The 19,046-nt window shown below is 39.2% G+C and overlaps 2 protein-coding genes across 2 annotated transcripts; both read right to left on the bottom strand.

Annotated features, from left to right (window-relative positions):
• Positions 1-524: 524 nt before the first annotated feature.
• On the bottom strand, positions 525-2,539 carry LOC308099326 (uncharacterized protein). Its single transcript, XM_080448057.1, has 4 exons — positions 2,465-2,539; positions 2,180-2,279; positions 1,668-2,090; positions 525-1,581 (listed from the first exon to the last, which is right to left on the bottom strand). Exons 1-4 carry the CDS (start codon positions 2,488-2,490, stop codon positions 1,132-1,134), a joined length of 999 nt encoding a protein of 332 aa, XP_080304183.1. The 5' UTR covers positions 2,491-2,539; the 3' UTR covers positions 525-1,131.
• Positions 2,540-16,239: 13,700 nt separating this feature from the next.
• Positions 16,240-18,104, bottom strand: LOC308098239 (uncharacterized protein). Its single transcript, XM_080446521.1, has 6 exons — positions 17,982-18,104; positions 17,436-17,564; positions 17,323-17,338; positions 17,119-17,216; positions 16,766-16,813; positions 16,240-16,364 (listed from the first exon to the last, which is right to left on the bottom strand). The coding sequence occupies exons 1-6, from the start codon at positions 18,073-18,075 to the stop codon at positions 16,351-16,353; spliced, it is 399 nt and encodes a 132-aa protein (XP_080302647.1). The 5' UTR covers positions 18,076-18,104; the 3' UTR covers positions 16,240-16,350.
• Positions 18,105-19,046: the final 942 nt, after the last annotated feature.

Here is a 19,046-nt window from a genome sequence, read left to right as displayed (position 1 = left end):
AGTCTAGTAATAACAACACTAACTCACTACTCAATGAGTCAACTAATGCTGCTTGGCCCTCGATGGAATTATTTGGTTTTGGATCCTCAACAATTTAGCAGTAATAAAGAATATCAGCGATAAGAAAAGTATCGGTAGTATACATTAATCATAGCACACACTAAGCTGATTGAAAGGTCTGTGTTCATGGTTTCTATTTCTAAATATCCATGTTTATATGTGCACTGCATGCAGTGTTTGTATAAATATATATTTGCATGTATCTCTAGTGTGTGTGTGTGTGTGTGTGTGTGTGTGTGTGTGTGTCAAGGAAGGTACATTGCACAGTGTACAGCAATTCTGCTTCTGACTCACATCATCAGTGCTGTCCTACAAAGATTTACAGCAGTAACAGTTTTGTAGCTAGGGTTTAGTGACATAGTGAATAGTGACGGCCCATAATTAGAATTGTATGGTTTTATTGCAGGCAGTTAGCTTAGCAGGTGATTATCCATTGATCATCAAGTATACAATGATGCCCAGTACTGTACATTGTAAAGTAAACGCCAACAATAACCATACTACTTAATAAAACATGGAACACAATAAAACGTAACAGCAAAATAAACACAAGGAAACACAATTAAACATTAATACAAGATGAAAAAGAAACGCAACTGGCATAAACTATGGGATGTTACAAAAGCGATGGCTACAGGATACTGCATATTTTATAAAATTGGAAAGAAATCTGATTCACACTGAAAGGAAAATGGGACCCGTTTTACTCCACATGGAGGACAATTTAGGAATTATTTACAGAAACCAGACCTAATCTTTGATCACGTATAACCTTTTTATGTATGTGAAATTATGGACAGATGTTTACTGACCAACTGAATGTTTTTGCTGTGTATGTATGTGTATGTGTATACACCTAAACTATAGGTATGATCATATGAGGAATCAGTTGTTAGCCTGACTGACTGAACCATTGGCTACTACCACTATTACCATTATGTTGATTGATTGTTTGTTCTTATTTACACATGGTAATTGTATGGACATGAATTCATGATTGCTATATGAAAACCAAAAGAAAATGGATAGAATAAATATATAAAAAACAAAAACACAAATGGTGTGCACCTACTATGTGGGCTTCTTAACCTGCGCATATATAGCTTCATCATTTCCAGACCCCATTTCATCATCCAGATTCTCCATCTCGAGTGCTTTACTTGGGTGATGACTGCCTGTATTTCCTGGCATGCCCCTCTCCTCATCCAGGTACAAACTGCCAGCTTCCACCACGTCGTCCTGAGTCTTCACAGATTTCTTGTTCTTCCAAATCACGCTGGAGTATAACACATCACTTTGATCTCCATTCGGCTCGACTGTGTCTTCACCTGCTCTTGTAGTATCAGCTGGTGCAGAACTTGGCAGGTTGGTACAGTTTGTCTCAGAGATGTTTGTGGATGAGGACAGAGGTTCAGGGCCTGTGTTGGGGGCTGTTAGACCGGAAGGTGTATTTTGTTGTCTTGTCTCCTCCCTCAGCATTAGGCTGTTGACATAGATGTCTTCCTCTGATGTGGAATGAACCTGAAATACACAAGTCTTAGATATAGATATGCAGCTAGATACTTTCGTCTTCTGATTGTAGTAAGATAATTCATGAATAATATTACCGCATTTCCAGACCCCATTTCATCATCCAGATTCTCCATCACGAGTGCTTTACTTGGGTGATGACTGCCTGTATTTCCTGGCATGCCCCTCTCCTCATCCAGGTACAAACTGCCAGCTTCCACCACGTCCACCACGTTGTCCTGAGTCTTCATGGATCTCTTGTTCTTCCAAATCACGCTGGAGTATAACACATCACTTTGATCTCCATTCGTCTCGACTGTGTCTTCACCTGCTCTTTTAGTATCAACTGGTGCAGAACTTGGCAGGTTGGTATAGTTTGTCTCAGAGATGTTTTTAGATGAGGACAGAGGTTCAGGGCCTGTGTTGGGGGCTGTTAGATCGGAAGGTGTATTTTGTTGTCTTGCCTCCTCCCTCAGCATTAGGCTGTTGACATAGATGTCTTCCTCTGATGTGGAATGAACCTGAAATCCACAACAAATCTTAGATGTAGATATGCAGCTAGATGCTTTCGTCTTCTGATTGTAGTAAGATAATTCATGAATAATATTACCTCATTTCCATCCTCAACATTCAGGGATGGTGTCCTCACAACATTACTGCTCCTCCCTGTGGCCTGACCCAATGGATTGTTACTCTGCATCCGATGAGCCCTTGAAAATAGAGTTTACACTGAGATGGCAATCATACATGGTAGAATTCATTGCAACTTGAATTGTTTGAGAATCTACTGCAAGATGAAGTGTGACAACAGAAAGAAAGATATTGTTTTTTGTTAAACTGACACTGATTGCATGTTGGGGGAAAGCCACAGAAACATCCAAGGCTTTCATCTTACCTTACACCAAACACCAGAGCACACATTAGCAATGCTGTTAGAACAGCAATAACAATGAAGAGCAGCAGTGTGGATTGCCCTAGGAATGAACAAGCAATGGATAATGGAAGATTATTCCCTGCTTTATAGAACATTCAAAGTCTGCTGGTTTTTAAAGGCCTCAAAAGTAATACCCATATTAACCTTGAACCTCCAAGCTGTGAACATAAAACTGATGACTGGCAGATCCCATAGAGTTGTGACTGAGGCAGACCACAGTGGGTGCGTCCTTCCCCTGTGGCTGGACCATGCTGATGATGCTCCTCAGGGCTGTGTTGCTCAGAGTTTTGTTACTGATGGTAATCTTGTCTGACTGGTTTACAGGCTGCGGCTGCCCATCCAATTTCCACAGTGTTACGGCAAAAGGTTCTCCCATAGTGTCACAGAAACAGCTGATCTGGTCCCCGGTTCTGTTGCAACCAGAGGAGGCCAGGATCTCAGGAGCAACTGTTAAGAATGTAAAATGTGCAAGTTAAATAGTGGCACTGATTCAAGTATGCCCTGACTCATCCTCTCCGCCTATGGCCCACTAATGGGAATGTGATTAATTAGGAAATTCACTTCATTTACCAATGTAACATTCTGTATGTCGTTAACTTTGTTCTAGCTCTTTACTGCTAAAGTTGGCTTCACTGTTACAAGTCACTGGCTTTAAATGGACCAAATGGATCAACTGACAGCTGATATTCATATTCCTAATAGATATACTTTCCTATACATAATAGATATACATACTTTCCTATTCTATTCCCCCCCATAATTTTGAGGGGGTTCAGGGGTTAAATTATCATTTTATTATTGTAGCATCAAGACTAGATTCTATAGATTACAGTACAGTACTTACATTCAATGTTAAGCATGACTGTTGCATTAGACATTCCATGGATGTTCATCACTTCACAGCAGTACAGCCCTCTCTGTTCCCTACGAGTCTGGTTGAGGATGAGGACGCTTTCAGATCCAATAACAATCTGATCCCCTTTAATACATTTAGACCAGGCATATTTATTCACAGCTGGATTGGCTTCACTGCTGCAAGTCAGATGCACAGATCTGCCTTCTTGTATTGAACCAGACGGACTGACTGACACTGTTGTGTTCCTGGGAGGATCTAGAAAAAAATACATTGATTAATTACATATACATCCCCTGTAAGTATGAAAGAATATAGAAAGTTTCATAATATTGTATACATACACTGAATGTCTATCTGATAGACTGTCGAATTTTCAGTTCCATGGTCATTTGTGACCTGACAGAAAAAGGTGCTGTTCTCTTGGGATGCTTTGATGGACAAACTGTTTGTACCTCCCTCTGTCATTGATGTCACCTGACCTCCACTAACTCTGTACCAGGTGTATTTAGTCACTGCTGGGTTGGCATCACTGCTGCAGGTCAGAGTAACATTGCTGCCCTCTAGTGCTGAACCAGAGGGACTGATTGACACTGTTGTGTTCCTGGGAGGATCTAGAAAAACACATATCATTATGTATGCATCCAATATAATCATAATAGAATATACAATGTTTCATGATATTGTATACATACACTGAATGTCTATCTGATAGACTGTCGAATTTCCAGTTCCATGGACATTTCTGACCTGACAGAAAAAGGAGCTGTTCTCTTGGGATGCTTTGATGGACAAACTGTGTGTACCTCCCTCTGTCATTGATGTCACCTGACCTCCACTAACTCTGTACCAGGTGTAAGTCACTGCTGGGTTGGCATCACTGCTGCAGGTCAGAGTAACATTGCTGCCCTCTAGTGCTGAACCAGAGGGACTGATTGACACTGTTGTGTTCCTGGGAGGATCTAGAAAAACACATATCATTATGTATGCATCCAATATAATCATAATAGAATATACAATGTTTCATGATATTGTATACATACACTGAATTTCTATCTGATAGACTGTCGAATTTCCAGTTCCATGGACATTTCTGACCTGACAGAAAAAGGAGCTGTTCTCTTGGGATGCTTTGATGGACAAACTGTGTGTACCTCCCTCTGTCATTGATGTCACCTGACCTCCACTAACTCTGTACCAGGTGTAAGTCACTGCTGGGTTGGCATCACTGCTGCAGGTCAGAGTGACAGTGCTGTCCTCTAGTGGTGCTGAACCAGAGGGACTGATTGACACTGTTGTGTTCCTGGGAGGATCTGCATAAGGAATAATCAGTGTCTGATATATTTCTTATATACTTATATTTATTATATTGGGTTTGTGTGGATGCCAGGGCGATTTGTATTAGAATAAAGAATTCTTGCTACAGGAACACTATCGATACAGAAATATGTTACATTTGTTCTCTGGTCATTTTAAACTAATATAAGACGTCAGCCCACTGACTGAAACTGTAGTGCAATGTAATGTACAGTAAAGAGTAACTCACATTGAACCTTGACTGTTATATATGTTTCAGATGACAGATCTCTGTTGCCAGCTTGTGGTTTGTAGAGAGCAGTGCAAGAGATCTTCTGTCCATGGAGGAGACGAGAAGCATTGAAGGTCATACTAGATATCAATACTTTAGTCTTATCTTGTTTCTCCATCAGTTTCTCCTCACTGATAGCCAGTTTGGGGGTCCATGTCAGAGTTGGTGGCAGAGTAGAACAGGGGGCTACAGCAGAGCAACTCAATCTAACTGAGGCCCCCTCATTCACAATCACTGCATCTGGTGTTAGAGTTGGTTTGGGTGGTGTTTCTAATATGAGGACAAATATGGACTAATTATTACATAGACAGTCATCCATCAGCTCTTAAGTCCATAATTTGATTTATAAAAAATGCAGTTTATTCATAACAAGTTAATTGTAATTATAGTTTGTTTTTATTACCTTGGACCGTTACCTTCAAATGCTGATCTCCAAAATTGAATTTCAGATCATTTTCACATTCTAGTCTGAAGTAATAGTCATTACTGGAACTAGAATCTATGTTCAGGTTTGCAGTGCAATCCTTATTCATTAAGTTTCCAATCGGATTTCCAGGTATAGCATCGGCTGAACCTATTCTCCATTTGCCTCTACAATTGCCATTTAATGATTTATCCCATTCTTCTGGAATCGTAAAGGAACAAGGGATCGTCAGACAGGATCCACTCAGAGCCTTCATACTCTGAGGCATAAAGGCTGCCCACTGTTGGCAGAGTGCACCTGAAACACATAATACAAGTCTCTGAATAGGATATATATCAGAGAAGACATTTCAAATAAACATTGGGGGGGGGGGGGGTCTACACAAGTGTCTTGTTTCATCCACCACCATGAATCCAAGTCCAAGTCGTAGATAGAAGTTAAATCCCAACAATCTTTTTTTTGCAAGTCAAGTCTGAAGTCACTAAAATTGTGAGTCAGACTCGAGTCCAAGTCATGCGATTCAAGTCCAAAACTCAGATACACAAGCCCAGAATGCAGTGTGTATACAGTAACTCACCTTGCAGCAGGCAGCCAATTAGGAACCTTAGAACTCCAGACATCTTTCTCTGTGACAACTGTGGCTCGTTGTCTACATAGGAAGAAGCTTGAGTTGTGAACAATTCTGTAGATTGAAGATAAAAGAGTTAAGATGTGTATTACATTTAACACATGGTTATGATGATGGTACAAGCTCACAACGCGTCACATTGTAGATCGGCTTTGAATGACTTAGGACTTAAGGTAAAAGTACCTCAAAATTGTACTGGACAATAATGTCCAAGCACTGTACATTATTGTATAGTACTTGAGTAAATGAACTGAAGCAAGCCCACATTAATAATACATTCAGATACTATGTCTATTGTCATTTGTTCTTCTATTTGTACTCAAATCCACTCAATAGTGTAAGTATCTGTTTAACACTGGTTCTAAAAGTATTTCCTGTTGGCCTATTGGGTTTCCTGCATAGCATGCATTACATGTGTAACAACTTTGACTTCCCTGTGTAATTGGTACAGTAATATCCAATTGTTTTCTAAAACAGTGTCTCCCAACCTGAGGTAGTCAAAATCTTTTAACATAAATTTAATATACTAACACATTTTCCCGACCATTTTAACATGTCTCCTCACACGCACGCACGCACGCACGCACGCACGCACGCACGCACGCACGCACGCACGCACGCACGCACGCACGCACGCACGCACGCACGCACGCACGCACACATGGGTGAGTGTCTTAGTTTATTTCAGATGTAAGAAGGGAGGCCCAAGGATAAGAGTTTGAGAACAGTATTGCTCTAAAATTGCTCTAAAGTACTAATTTACTTATTTTATGGGCACAGCTGAGAATTGTTGTTTTCACACTTTACCCTTTTAATGGCTTAATAACTTAGACATTGTAGAATTTGGTGGTTTTCCCCTTGTTTGTGATGGTCACAATGTGACCAAAAATACAAATAATATACTGTACTACTAAGACCTTTAAGACTTATGAATTGGTCCAGTTTACACACACAGTGACTGAGAAGACCAACATAGTTCAAGGTATTTGTGCTTTACAATACATTTGAACCCTGACTCTATTGTGCAGAAGACACTAATATTATGTGTTCTCCATACACAGCAGAGCTGAAGAAACCATGACAAGACAATAAACCAATAGAATATAACATTTAGTTTATAACTCCATAATAATATAAAAGGCATATAATTCAGTGATTCTCAAACTTTTTCATATCAAAGACCCCTAAATTGATATGTATTTGGCCGCGGACCCCCATAAGAAAATGTTTTCCCAGTGACCCACAGAGGAGAAGATTTATGTTAAAAAATATGATTCAAAATGTGTCACTTGTAGATCTGCTATTTTTTAATACACAACATATAAATGGATAAAGTGGTTACAATGATTGTGATGCTAAATTAAACAATTTTGCTGGGGACCCCCTGGAACCCCCCAAAGGACCCCAGGGGGTCCCCGGACCCCACTTTGAGAACCACTATGTATTGTACCACTATGTACACATTATATGCAGTGCCGTATTACAGATAATCTACATATTGTCGTTAGCTTTTCAGACCACACAAAGCTATATTGAGAACATTAATTCTTTGTGGCAAAGTACTTTCTCTTGCTTTTTTCTGATCTTAAATTTATTCAATTACATCATATTGAAAGTATTATATTTTACACTTACGTTAAGTCTGTTGAGTAGATGGGTGGATGATTTGAGAAGTGAAGTTCCTTAAAGTGAAGTGGCCTTGTCGACAACTGTCTGACACTGACCAGAATGAGGAACTGGACACTTACAGCACATGAGAGTGTTACTTACAGACTGCATAGATTATAATGGTGATAACGATATACAGTATAGGCTATTACAATTGGTTCTCTGATTAATAACAAACAATGAGGTGTGCAGATCTTCAGGCCTAAATATATTAAACTTCTTAATTATAACTGCCTTACTTTACTTTCAAGCCTTTTACATGTCCCTATTATTACTACAATGCACTTCAAGCCCAATCTGGACAGCCAGCAAGAGTCCTGTATGTGTCTATGAAGAGAAGAGGAAATAATATACCTTTATTGACCCTGTGGGGGAAATTCTGTTCTCAGTTCTGTTGGCAGTTACAGTTACAGCATTAAAATACCAATAGAAGGCCTAAGAGTAATGATAAGTGAGCTTGTAGATTTATATTTGGTGTAGAGTGTGGAGTAGACAGAAGAAAGCGCTCCAAGTACAGAGACTCAGGTCCTGTTTACTAAGTCTAGAGGGTTTAGATTTAGATTTGTTTGTGTCCATATGGTTACATTTAAAAGGGATCAAATTAGAAAATAAACATACTAGTTACTTGCATACTTTATTCTTTTTGAAGACAAATTGTTGGGCATGATCTTACATTAGAACTATTGAATAGCTCTGAATATAATTATTTGGGGAATAATGTCAGTCAAGTCAAATTGTCAAGGTGGTGTAACCAGCATTCAAGGAGCCATTTTGTATGTTTAGCAAGACCATGGTTGCGTCCGAAACCACATACATTAGTATGCGGTTTCAGATTGAGGTGACACTTTGCACGCACATTCGCACTATGTTGAAGAACAAATGCCACCCTTTAACATTGCCCTATTATAGCGCCAACAGGAGGCCAATTTTTTCAACACTTTTCTTTTTTGTATAATAATTACTCCTACAAATGTTGTCCAATCATCATGCAAATCGGTACCCATTATCTCTATAGTCAAATGATCAAGATGTTTCTGTCCGATTTTTCATATTCCATCCTGATTGGCGAATTCCGAACATTGTTGGCCCACAATAACCTACCTGACCTGGCGGAGACCTGTGCTCCGAGGAGCACTTTTTCTAGTTAGTCACTGTGGTCAAATATTCTGCCATGGTGTACTGTCTATTTAGAGCCAGAGAGCATTCAAGTTTACTATGGGTTTTAGTTGTTTTGATCAAATGGGTTTTATCATTTAGTTTTTGTTGATTGATAATTTAGTTGGGTTGGATTTGTCAAGAAATGATGTCAATGTCCTGATAATTAGTGTTAGGAGGGTCTAATGCTAGTCTGTTGAGCATCAGGACCAGTTGACTGAGGGCACTCTTTTGGCTTTTGTCTCTCTCTTTCTCTCTCTCTCTATCTCAAGTGGTAACTGGGTTGTATGCTCACGTATGCTCAATTCAGCTGCCAGAGTTCTCACCCGCAACAAGCCACGGCAGCATATCACCCCCACCCGTGAACAACTGCACTGGCTTCCTGTTAAGTAACGCCCTGGCTGTACCTCTCAGGCCTCCTCCAGGAACCTACTCTGTCACGGAACCTGCAGTCCACAGACTTGGACTTCCTCTCTATTCCCAAAACAAGCAAGCGAACCTTGGGGGACAGAGCCTTTAGTGTGGCAGCCCCCACCCTGTGGATCTCTCTCCCAATGGAGATTCGCCACGCTCCAACACTATTAAGGCTGCCTTAAAAGACACCTATTCTCTCATCTTCCCGTTAGACAGACGAAGACCCCCCCCCCCCATTGTTGTACATTTAGCATCATTATTCTTTCTGTATTTTTGTTGTTGTTGTACATATAGTGTTATTTTTTTGTATTTTTGTTTTGAAATTTGAACTGTTGGTGCCACTATATATGACTATGAATTGACTACCAAGGACCTCAATGGAAACAAGACCGCAAGGACTTTTTTGAACGGACCTTTTAGACAAAGTATTTTAAATGTAACTGTGCTGTTTTACATTTTTTTGCCTAATAAAATATTCAATCAATCAATCAATCAAAAAGGCTTATGGCAAATAGTTGTTTGTTGTTTTGTTGGTTGTGTGTTTTGTTTGCTGGTTGTTCATTGTTTTTGATGCACAGCGTCCTTGGGTTCATACATTCAAGATATTATTATTACGGGGCCAGAGCTCAGCTCTGGACCTGTTTTATTATTCCCTGTATTCTGTTTTTTCTGCCACTTTTCGCAGTTCTGGGTGAACCGTGCTGTCGCTTTTTACGAAACTCGGCCATATGGTAGATGGTCATGAAAAACTATCAAGAAATAAATCTCACAATCTTTCGTCAAAAGGTGGCGCTATAGCACTCAATTGAAAATGCCAACTTTGAACAGGTACAACTCATGCCCTGTTTGACCTACAACCATAAAACTTCAATACACACATGCGTCTACTCATGATGAACAACTTTAACCCTCTGACTTTTGACCTCTGACCTTTAGATCTCCCACCATTTTGAATTATATGAAAAACAGTTAAAACCTATCTCCTCCTGGGATTTTTGAGTAATCTGCACGAAACGTTTTACACATGAACTTTGGACCTATGCCGACAAACTGATGCAAAAGATTTTCCATAAGTGAAAAAATGAAGCTTTAATGAGCCAATGAATATTGCAGTTTTATGACAATTATTCATCTGCCCCTAACACATACATGCAGACTCACATTTCTTTGAAACTTTGCGTTAATGTTGAGGGTCATTCCAAATATTACTGAAACCAATCTTACTCCAATTGGTCAAAGGGGGGCGCTATAGCGATTTTTTGAAAGTGCAAACTTTAAACAGGCAAAAGTCATGCCTCGTTTGGCCGACAGCCATTAAACCTGCTTACACATGTGCCTTGACTCATGAGGAACACATGTATCACGTTGACCAGTAAGCTCCGCCCTTAGATTGTCCGCAATTTTGAGCAGTTTGAAAAACACTTAAACCCAGGATTTTTCAGCTATTTGCGTGAAACTGTATCATCTGTGTGATCTCCTTTTTCACAGGTTCTTGTCTGTTGGTCCAATGGCTTCTCCCTTAAGCGTGTGCCTCACAACCTGAAGGTTACCAGTTCAAGCCCCACTTGATGTGGACTTCATTAAAGTTGCATTGCACACAACATGATTGTGTCAATTAATACATGTGCAATTGTTAAACGTAACCTGAAATACTTATTTTAGAGGGTATATTTTTGCAATGTATGACATACTTCATTCTGAAAATAGCCGATCTACAATCTCAAAACTTTTCAGATAGCAACGTGTTTCTGAGCTTGTAGATCGGCTGCTTTCACTGGTTCACTTTTATCTTCAACAGACAACCTCAGCCTGGACAAAGCTATAGCACTATAGGTAATGTTGCAGCCCGTCAATCCGAAGGTCGAGGTTTCGATTCCTGTTAATGGCAATAGATTGACACGTCCAATCAATCCATTCTGCTTCCATCCTTCTCTCTCTTCAATCTATTATTTCCATGTCTCTCTCTCTTCAATCTATTCCGTTTCCATGTCTCTCTCTCCGCCCTTAGATTGTCTGCAATTTTGAGCAGTTTGAAAAACACTTAAACCCAGGATTTTTCAGTTATTTGCGTGAAATGGTATCATCTGTCTGACCTCCGTTTTCACTGTATCAGGTCTGTTGGTCCAATGGCTTCCCGCTTAAGTGAATGTTTCACAACATCAAGGTTGCCGGTTCAAGCCTCACTTGTTGGAGACTTCATTTAAAGTGCATTGCAAACAACAAGACTGTATTAATGAATACATATGCAATTGATAAAGATAACATGAAATGCTTATCTGAGAAGGTCTGTTTTTGCAATGTATGAAATGCTTCATTCTGAAAATAGCCGATCTACAATCTAAAAACTTTTCAGATAGCAACGTGTTTCTGAGCTTGTAGATCGGCTGCTTTCACTGGTTCAGTTTTATCTTCAACAGACAACCTCAGCCTGGTCAAAGCTATAGCACTATAGGTAGTGTTGCAGCCTGTCAATCCAAAGGTTGAAGGTTCGATTCCTGTTAATGGCAATAGGTTGACACGTCCAATCAATCCATTCTGCTTCCATCTTTCTCTCTCTTCAATCTATTGTTTCCATGTCTCTCTCTCTTCAATCTATTCCGTTTCCATGTCTCTCTCTCCGCCCTTAGATTGTCCGCAATTTTGAGCAGTTTGAAAAACACTTAAACCCAGGATTTTTCAGTTATTTGCGTGAAATGGTATCATCTGTCTGACCTCCGTTTTCACTGGATCAGGTCTGTTGGTCTAATGGCTTCCCGCTTAAGTGAATGTTTCATAACATCAAGGTTGCCGGTTCAAGCCTCACTTGGTAGAGACTTCATTTAAAGTGCATTGCAAACAACAAGACTGTATTAATGAATACATATGCAATTGATAAAGATAACATGAAATGCTTATCTGAGAAGGTATGTTTTTGCAATGTATGACATACTTCATTCTGAAAATAGCCGATCTACAATCTCAAAACCTTTCAGATAGCAACGTGTTTCTGAGCTTGTAGATCGGCTGCTTTCACTGGTTCAGTTTTATCTTCAACAGACAACCTCAGCCTGGTCAAAGCTATAGCACTATAGGTAGTGTTGCAGCATGTCAATCCGAAGGTTGAGGGTTTGAGTCCTGTTAATGGCAATAGGTTGAGATGTCCAATCAATCCATTCTGCTTCCATCTCTCTCTCTCTTCAATCTATTATGTTTCCATGTCTCTCAGACTTCATTTAAGTTGCATTGCACACAACATGATTGTTGCGAAAGCGGAAGGAGGCCTCCGACCAAGTGGAGCTTACTATATCACGTGCTTGGGTTGTGTGTGTGTGTGTCTGTCCCTTATTTATGGTCTTTCCGTGTGTGTTCACGCTCTCATTGGCTCGAAACTCCGTGCTGAAATGCCAGCAGCTGCACTGCCTGTATACAGCGTGTGTTCACGCTCTCATTGGCTCGCGCCCCCATGTGACTCGAAACTCCGTGCTGAAATGCCAGCAGCTGCACTGCCTGTATACAGCCGGCAGAGTGCGGCAGAGTGCACTACTACAGTGTGGTTGAAATATAGCAGCCTCAGTCAATCTGCGTTCGCTTCCAGCTTTCGCGCGTCTTACTTGTGTCAATTAATGCAAGTGCAATTGTTAAAGATAACCTGAAATGCTTATTTGAGAGTATGTCTTTTCAATGTATGACATACTTCTGAAAATAGCCGATCTACAATCTCAAAACTTTTCAGATAGCAACGTGTTTCTGAGCTTGTAGATCGGCTGCTTTCACTGGTTCAATTTTATCTTCAACAGACAACCTCAGCCTAGACAAAGCTATAGCACTATAGGTAGTGTTGCAGCCTGTCAATCCGAAGGTTGAGGGTTCGTTTCCTGTTAATGGCAATAGGCTGAGATGTCCATTCAATCCGTTCTGCTTCCATCTCTCTCTCTCTTCAGTCTATTATGTTTCCATGTCTCTCTCTCTCTCTCTTCAATCTATTCCGTTTCCATGTCTCTCTCTCTCTTCAATCTATTCCGTTTCCATGTCTCTCTCGCTCTCTCTCTCTCTTCAATCTATTCCGTTTCCATGTCTCTCTCGCTCTCTCTCTCTCTTCAATCTATTCCGTTTCCAAGTCTCTCTCTCTCTCTTTCTCTTCAATCTATTCCGATTCTCTCTCTCTCTCTCTTTCTCTTCAATCTATTCCGATTCTCTCTCTCTCTCTCTTTCTCTTCAATCTATTCTGTTTCTCTCTCTCTCTCTCTTTCTCTTCAATCTATTCCGTTTCTCTCTCTCTCTCTTTCTCTTCAATCTATTCCGTTTCTCTCTCTCTCTCTCTTTCTCTTCAATCTATTCCGTTTCTCTCTCTCTCTCTCTTTCTCTTCAATCTATTCTGTTTCTCTCTCTCTCTCTCTCTCTTTCTCTTCAATCTATTCCGTTTCTCTCTCTTTCTCTTTCTCTTCAATCTATTCCGTTTCTCTCTCTTTCTCTCTCTGTTCAATCTATTCCGTCTCTCTCTTCAATCTATTCCGTCTCTCTCTTCAATCTATTCCGTCTCTCTCTTCAATCTATTCCTCTCTCTCTCTCTCTCTCTCTCTCTCTCTCTCTCTCTCTCTCTCTCTCTCTCTCTCTCTCTCTCTCTCTCTTTTCCCTGGCCCCGCTTATCGCTGCTTGCAGCTATATTTATTATTATTATTCATGTCCATTCACAGGGTTAGCTATGTATTTTCTGGCTCCAGGATGAACCAAGATGGAACCACCCAGGGTTAAATATTGTTCTGTTGACTATATTATTAAGGAATACAGTATCCTGTAGAATATATGTTAGTAAAATTAGTTATATATAATATGGTAATTATGTCCATAATACTGTGAAGTAAGGCTGCAGTGTTGTATGTAATAACTAACTGAACTCCTCTTTATTTTTTGTTCCAGTGCAATGTCAATGACAATGTCAAGTGTGTCAGTATTACGTAAGAGCAGACTAAAACTCTTATTCTGCTTGGGGATGCATATTTTGAAGACACAGGCAAGCTTCATTCTTGTTATACACAAATACATGTGTAATTTCTTTTACCCCAGTTAGTTGATGCCTATTTTCCTACATTTCATGACATGCTGTGTCCATAAAGAGAGAATTGAAAAAAGCAGCAAAAGAGTAAAAAACGCAGAAGACTGAAGGCACACGCCAAAGAAAAGTAGGCAGCAAGTATACACCAGGAAACGGAGGGGCATCTGCTGGTTCACCTCCATCTTATACAATGAATGTCAAGAAATGTCTAGTGTGGGATTTGCAGTAGGTTGGCTGATGGTTATTGTTGTGAGATTTCTGTTGGATAAGTGCTTGAAAGACAACAACAACAAAAAACAAATAAGTCTAATATGGTTTGCTATTTTTACTTCCAAACAGTTGGTAAGCTACTCCTCCATCCTCTTGTTCATCCATCTCAACTTGACCATGTGCTAGCTGTAGTAACTCATAATGTAATCATAATGTATTGGTTCATAATGTAATAACCTAAATGTAATAAAAGCTAATAATAACCAACTGTAATGACGGCTATTTTTGGAATTTCTCCCCCTACTCTATCACTACCGAAATACAAAGCTCACTTGGTGGCCTTTACCACTCTCTTAGCTAGGCGTTTAATTCTGATGAAGTGGAAGTCCTCTGCTCCCCCATCCCATCTTCACTGGATTAGAGATGTACTCCACTTTATTAAATTAGAGAGGATTAGAACCACTTTGAGAGGCTCGGTATCACAGTTTGGAAAAACCTGGGGCCCCTTCCTTGCACTGGTAAACAACTTGCAGTTCCATGCTGTTCCAGACTGAGTATAGGCATGAATTTGAGTATATTGAGACGTGATCTCTGACGCAGTTGGGTTATTCTAGTATGTCTTTTATTGGGGAGATATGCGTGGGTGTATTGTTATGTTCATCATTATATGTTTTGCTTTGTGGGGTGATCAAGCCTTGTTTTGTTTTGTTGTGATGTGTATTATGTGGTATAATGTTTGTTTATTTATTATTCTCTTTCTATCTGCACATTTGTCCGTGTGTTGTCTTTGTTTGTTTGTTTTGAAAACTTGATTCAGGGTATATCCTCCTTGCTGGAGTAAGATTGTACAATTTATTTATTTTTATATATTTTTACTTTTGATATTGACTCTGCATATTCTTGTCTATTTCTCTGAATCTTGAAATAAACAAAACAGTGAAAAAAATAAAATAAAAGCTAATAATGTAATGAAATCATGATGTTACATTAAGAACCTTACGTAGCCCCTCATAATGGTTTTAACCAAAACATATCACTTTTGTTGTTTTATTATTATTAATATTATTATTATTATTATCATCATCATCATCAATTAAAATAAATACGTGTATTGATACCAAAAGGTCAATGGGGGAGCCAGAAGGAAATTACAGGGCAGTTATTATGGCAACAATCACATAAATTACAATGAAAGATGAGTTATGTGGTATATACTGTAGACTGTTAAAATGATTTTAAATAAACAACACTGTTCTTGATGGCATAAGAGATGTGGAAGGAGTTTACACAACATCAGTGTGAAGGCAAACCTGTTTTAATTGAAAGTACACAGAAATCTTGTTCACATTCAAAGATCATTCAAACAGTATGACAACAAAATTCCAAAAGTAAAAAACTAAAAGAATGCTTCAATTCATTGACGTCAACTATTTTTGAAAAACATGTAAATATAAACACTTCATTGAAAAATTATGTTGAAGAAACACTAGGATGAGCAAAAACATGACATTATGAATGGCTTGGAGACAGCAGGTCAAAATATGTACAAACATTAAGAGTTTAATATCTACTGTAAAATAAAATACTTGATGCATAATTATTTTTAAAGATAATCTTCCTTAATATAGGTTAATAAAACATGGTTCTGTATAAAATCATATGTAAATATTAAAGTTCAAAATATAATTTAAAATCATTCAACACAAAAGAGAGAGAGAGAGAGAGAGAGAGAGAGAGAGAGAGAGAGAGAGAGAGAGAGAGAGAGAGAGAGAGAGAGAGAGAGAGAGAGAGAGAGAGAGATACAAATATAAACCCTGAATTTATTAGTGAAGATTCATTTGATCTAATTTTCCACATGTGTGGCGTTGGGTTGTCTTACACAGGTGTATCTAAAGAGATGAGACAAAGTCAGAGTAAACATACAGTATAATATGTAAACTGGTATTTAATTAATTCCTGCTTTTACTTAACTGTGGAATATGAAGAAAAAGTGTATTTTATTTACATCTGAGAGCTCTCAGGGTGCATAAAATGCATGCAGTATATTGTGTGTGCGTGCGTGGGTGCGTGGGTGCGTGCGTGCGTGCGTGCGTGCGTGCGTGCGTGCGTGCGTGCGTGTGTGCGTGCGTGTGAGAGTGTTATCTTAAACATTCAGCTACATTACATTCTGTGCTCAGGAAGCGGCACTAAAACATTTCTAACAGATCAAGTGATACATCTGAATCATTTCACAATAACCAAATGAAACTAGTTTAGATTAAATGAGATAACTATATTAAAATGTATGTACCATTTTCATAGTCATCAGAGTGGATTACTCCATAGACACTTGTGTCACCTGAAGGGAAACAAATAATCATTAATGTGGTGCTTACTTTTATTTACTTCATACATGTTTAACTTGAATTATTCTGCTAATTAGGTGAAAATACATACTGCCTGACTTTAGTATATTACCAAAAAAATATGTATTGTTGAATGGATGAAGATTTTCACTTTGGTCAACTTTGGTTAATTATTTTGATTAGGAAACACACATTGTCTATTCAATGAAAGAGATGTATTTTTTATTTAACGTTATACATTAGATTATATATTTAGATTCAAATAAGACCAGGTCAAATTATTGGTTCACAGACTGACCGTGTTGCAGTGGGCAGTAGACATCATCAGGAGCCCCACTTTGATTGGTCCTGTGGTCTGTAGCTGAGCCCTGATTGGTTCCCTGAGACTGAACCGGTCTGTAATTTAGAGATATACAATATTTAACAGGAATTAAATAGAAAACAAGATGCAATCTACTGCTATCATGTTGATGAATAGACAGAATTAATATAGTGTACTTACCTGGCACAACATGGAGCTGTAATTTAAAAAAGTACATGCGTAAGTGGTACATAAATCACTGATCCTGAGTTCCTCAGTGATTGTAATCTGTAATCTAATGTAGTCTTTCTCACTTTTAGATGTTATGTATCGACACAGCAGGAGCAGAAGGATGGTCAGTAGAATCCCAACAACAAGTCCTACGATAAACCCCACTACATGTGGAGAACTCTGTTCTGACACTGTTGTGTTCCTGGGCGGATCTAGAAAAAAAAAACATTGATTAATTACGTATGCATCCCCTATAACAGTGGTTCTCAACATTTTCAGGCCGTGACCCCCCAAAAGAATCAAATTTGAACTGGGGACCCCGCACCCTGAAAAGCACTTAGAATTGTAGGAATTGAGGCGTTCAATTTTGTTTGACTCAGTTCCACAGATAATTATTGTGAAATTATCAGATCTACAAGCTCACAACACCTCGTGTTGCGAGGAGTTGTGAACATGTACTGTAGATGAGCTATTTCAATTTTTAGGTATTAAAAAGGTCCTTAAATTGTCATCTGGGGACCCCCCCCCAAAAAAAAATCATGTGGGGACCCCCGACCCACAGGTTGAGAACCACTGCCCTATAAGTATGAAAGAATCTAGAATGTTTCATAATATTAAATTATACATACACTGAATCTGAATCTGAAAGACTGTCGAATTTCCAGTTCCATGGACATTTCTGACCTGACAGAAAAAGGAGCTGTTCTCTTGGGATGCTTTCATGGACAAACTGTTTGTACCTCCCTCTGTCACTGATGTCACCTGACCTCCACTAACTCTGTACCAGTTGAATTTAGTCACTGCTGGGTTGGCATCACTGCTGCAGGTCAGTGTGACAGTGCTGCCCTCTAGTGCTAAACCAGAGGGACTGATTGACACTATTGTGTTCCTGGGAGGATCTAGAAAAACACATATCATTATGTATGCAACCAATATAATCATAACAGAATATAGAAAGTTTCATAATATTGTATACATACAGTGAATGTCTATCCGATAGACTGTCGAATTTCCAGTTCCATGGACATTTCTGACCTGACAGAAAAGGTTTCTGTTCTCTTGAGATGCTTTGATGGACAAACTGCTTGTACCTCCCTCTGTCACTGATGTCACCTGACCTCCACTAACTCTGTACCAGGTGTATTTAGTCACTGCTGGGTTGGCTTCACTACTGCAGGTCAGAGTAACAGTGCTGCCCTCTAGTGCTGAACCAGAGGGACTGATTGACACTGTTGTGTTCCTTGGAGGATCTAGAAAAACACATACCAGTGGATTAATTATGTATGCATTCGATATAATCATAACAGAATATAGAAGGTTTCATAATATTGTATACATACACTGAATGTCTATCTGATAGACTGACGAATTTTCAGTTCCAAGGCCATTTCTGACCTGACAGAAAAACGTGCTGTTCTCTTGGGATGCTTTGATGGACAAACTGTTCGTACCTCCCTCTGTCATTGATGTCACCTGACCTCCACTAACTCTGTACCAGGTGTAAGTCACTGCTGGGTTGGCTTCACTGCTGCAGGTCAGAGTAACAGTGCTGCCCTCTAGTGCTGAACCAGAGGGACTGATTGACACGGTTGTGTTCTTGGGAGGATCTGCATAAGGAATAATCAGTGTCTGATATATTTCTTATATACTTATATTTATTATATTGGGTTTGTGTGGATGCCAGGGCGATTTGT

The sequence above is a fragment of the Gymnoscopelus braueri genome (genome assembly GCF_963280865.1).
Source record: "Gymnoscopelus braueri genome assembly, chromosome: 2".
NCBI classification, from domain to species: Eukaryota; Metazoa; Chordata; class Actinopteri; order Myctophiformes; family Myctophidae; genus Gymnoscopelus; species Gymnoscopelus braueri.
The sequence above is the reverse complement of the archived record's forward strand: the minus strand, read 5'-3'. Positions and strand labels throughout refer to the sequence as shown.

Excerpts from the sequence above, each read along its gene's own strand:
- LOC308098239 (XM_080446521.1), bottom strand. The coding sequence starts at position 18,075 with ATGAAAGCATCCCAAGAGAACAGCTCCTTTTTCTGTCAGGTCAGAAAT. Across the intron at positions 17,565-17,981 it reads CTTTCAGATTCAGATTCAGT|ATCCGCCCAGGAACACAACA; the intron begins GTATGTATAATT and ends TTTTTTTTCTAG. Across the intron at positions 16,814-17,118 it reads CTACTGCCCACTGCAACACG|GTGACACAAGTGTCTATGGA; the intron begins GTCAGTCTGTGA and ends GTTTCCCTTCAG.
- LOC308099326 (XM_080448057.1), bottom strand. The coding sequence starts at position 2,490 with ATGTGTGCTCTGGTGTTTGGTGTAAG. Across the intron at positions 2,280-2,464 it reads GCTCTGGTGTTTGGTGTAAG|GGCTCATCGGATGCAGAGTA; the intron begins GTAAGATGAAAG and ends TCTATTTTCAAG. Across the intron at positions 1,582-1,667 it reads AAATGGGGTCTGGAAATGCG|GTTCATTCCACATCAGAGGA; the intron begins GTAATATTATTC and ends TGTGTATTTCAG.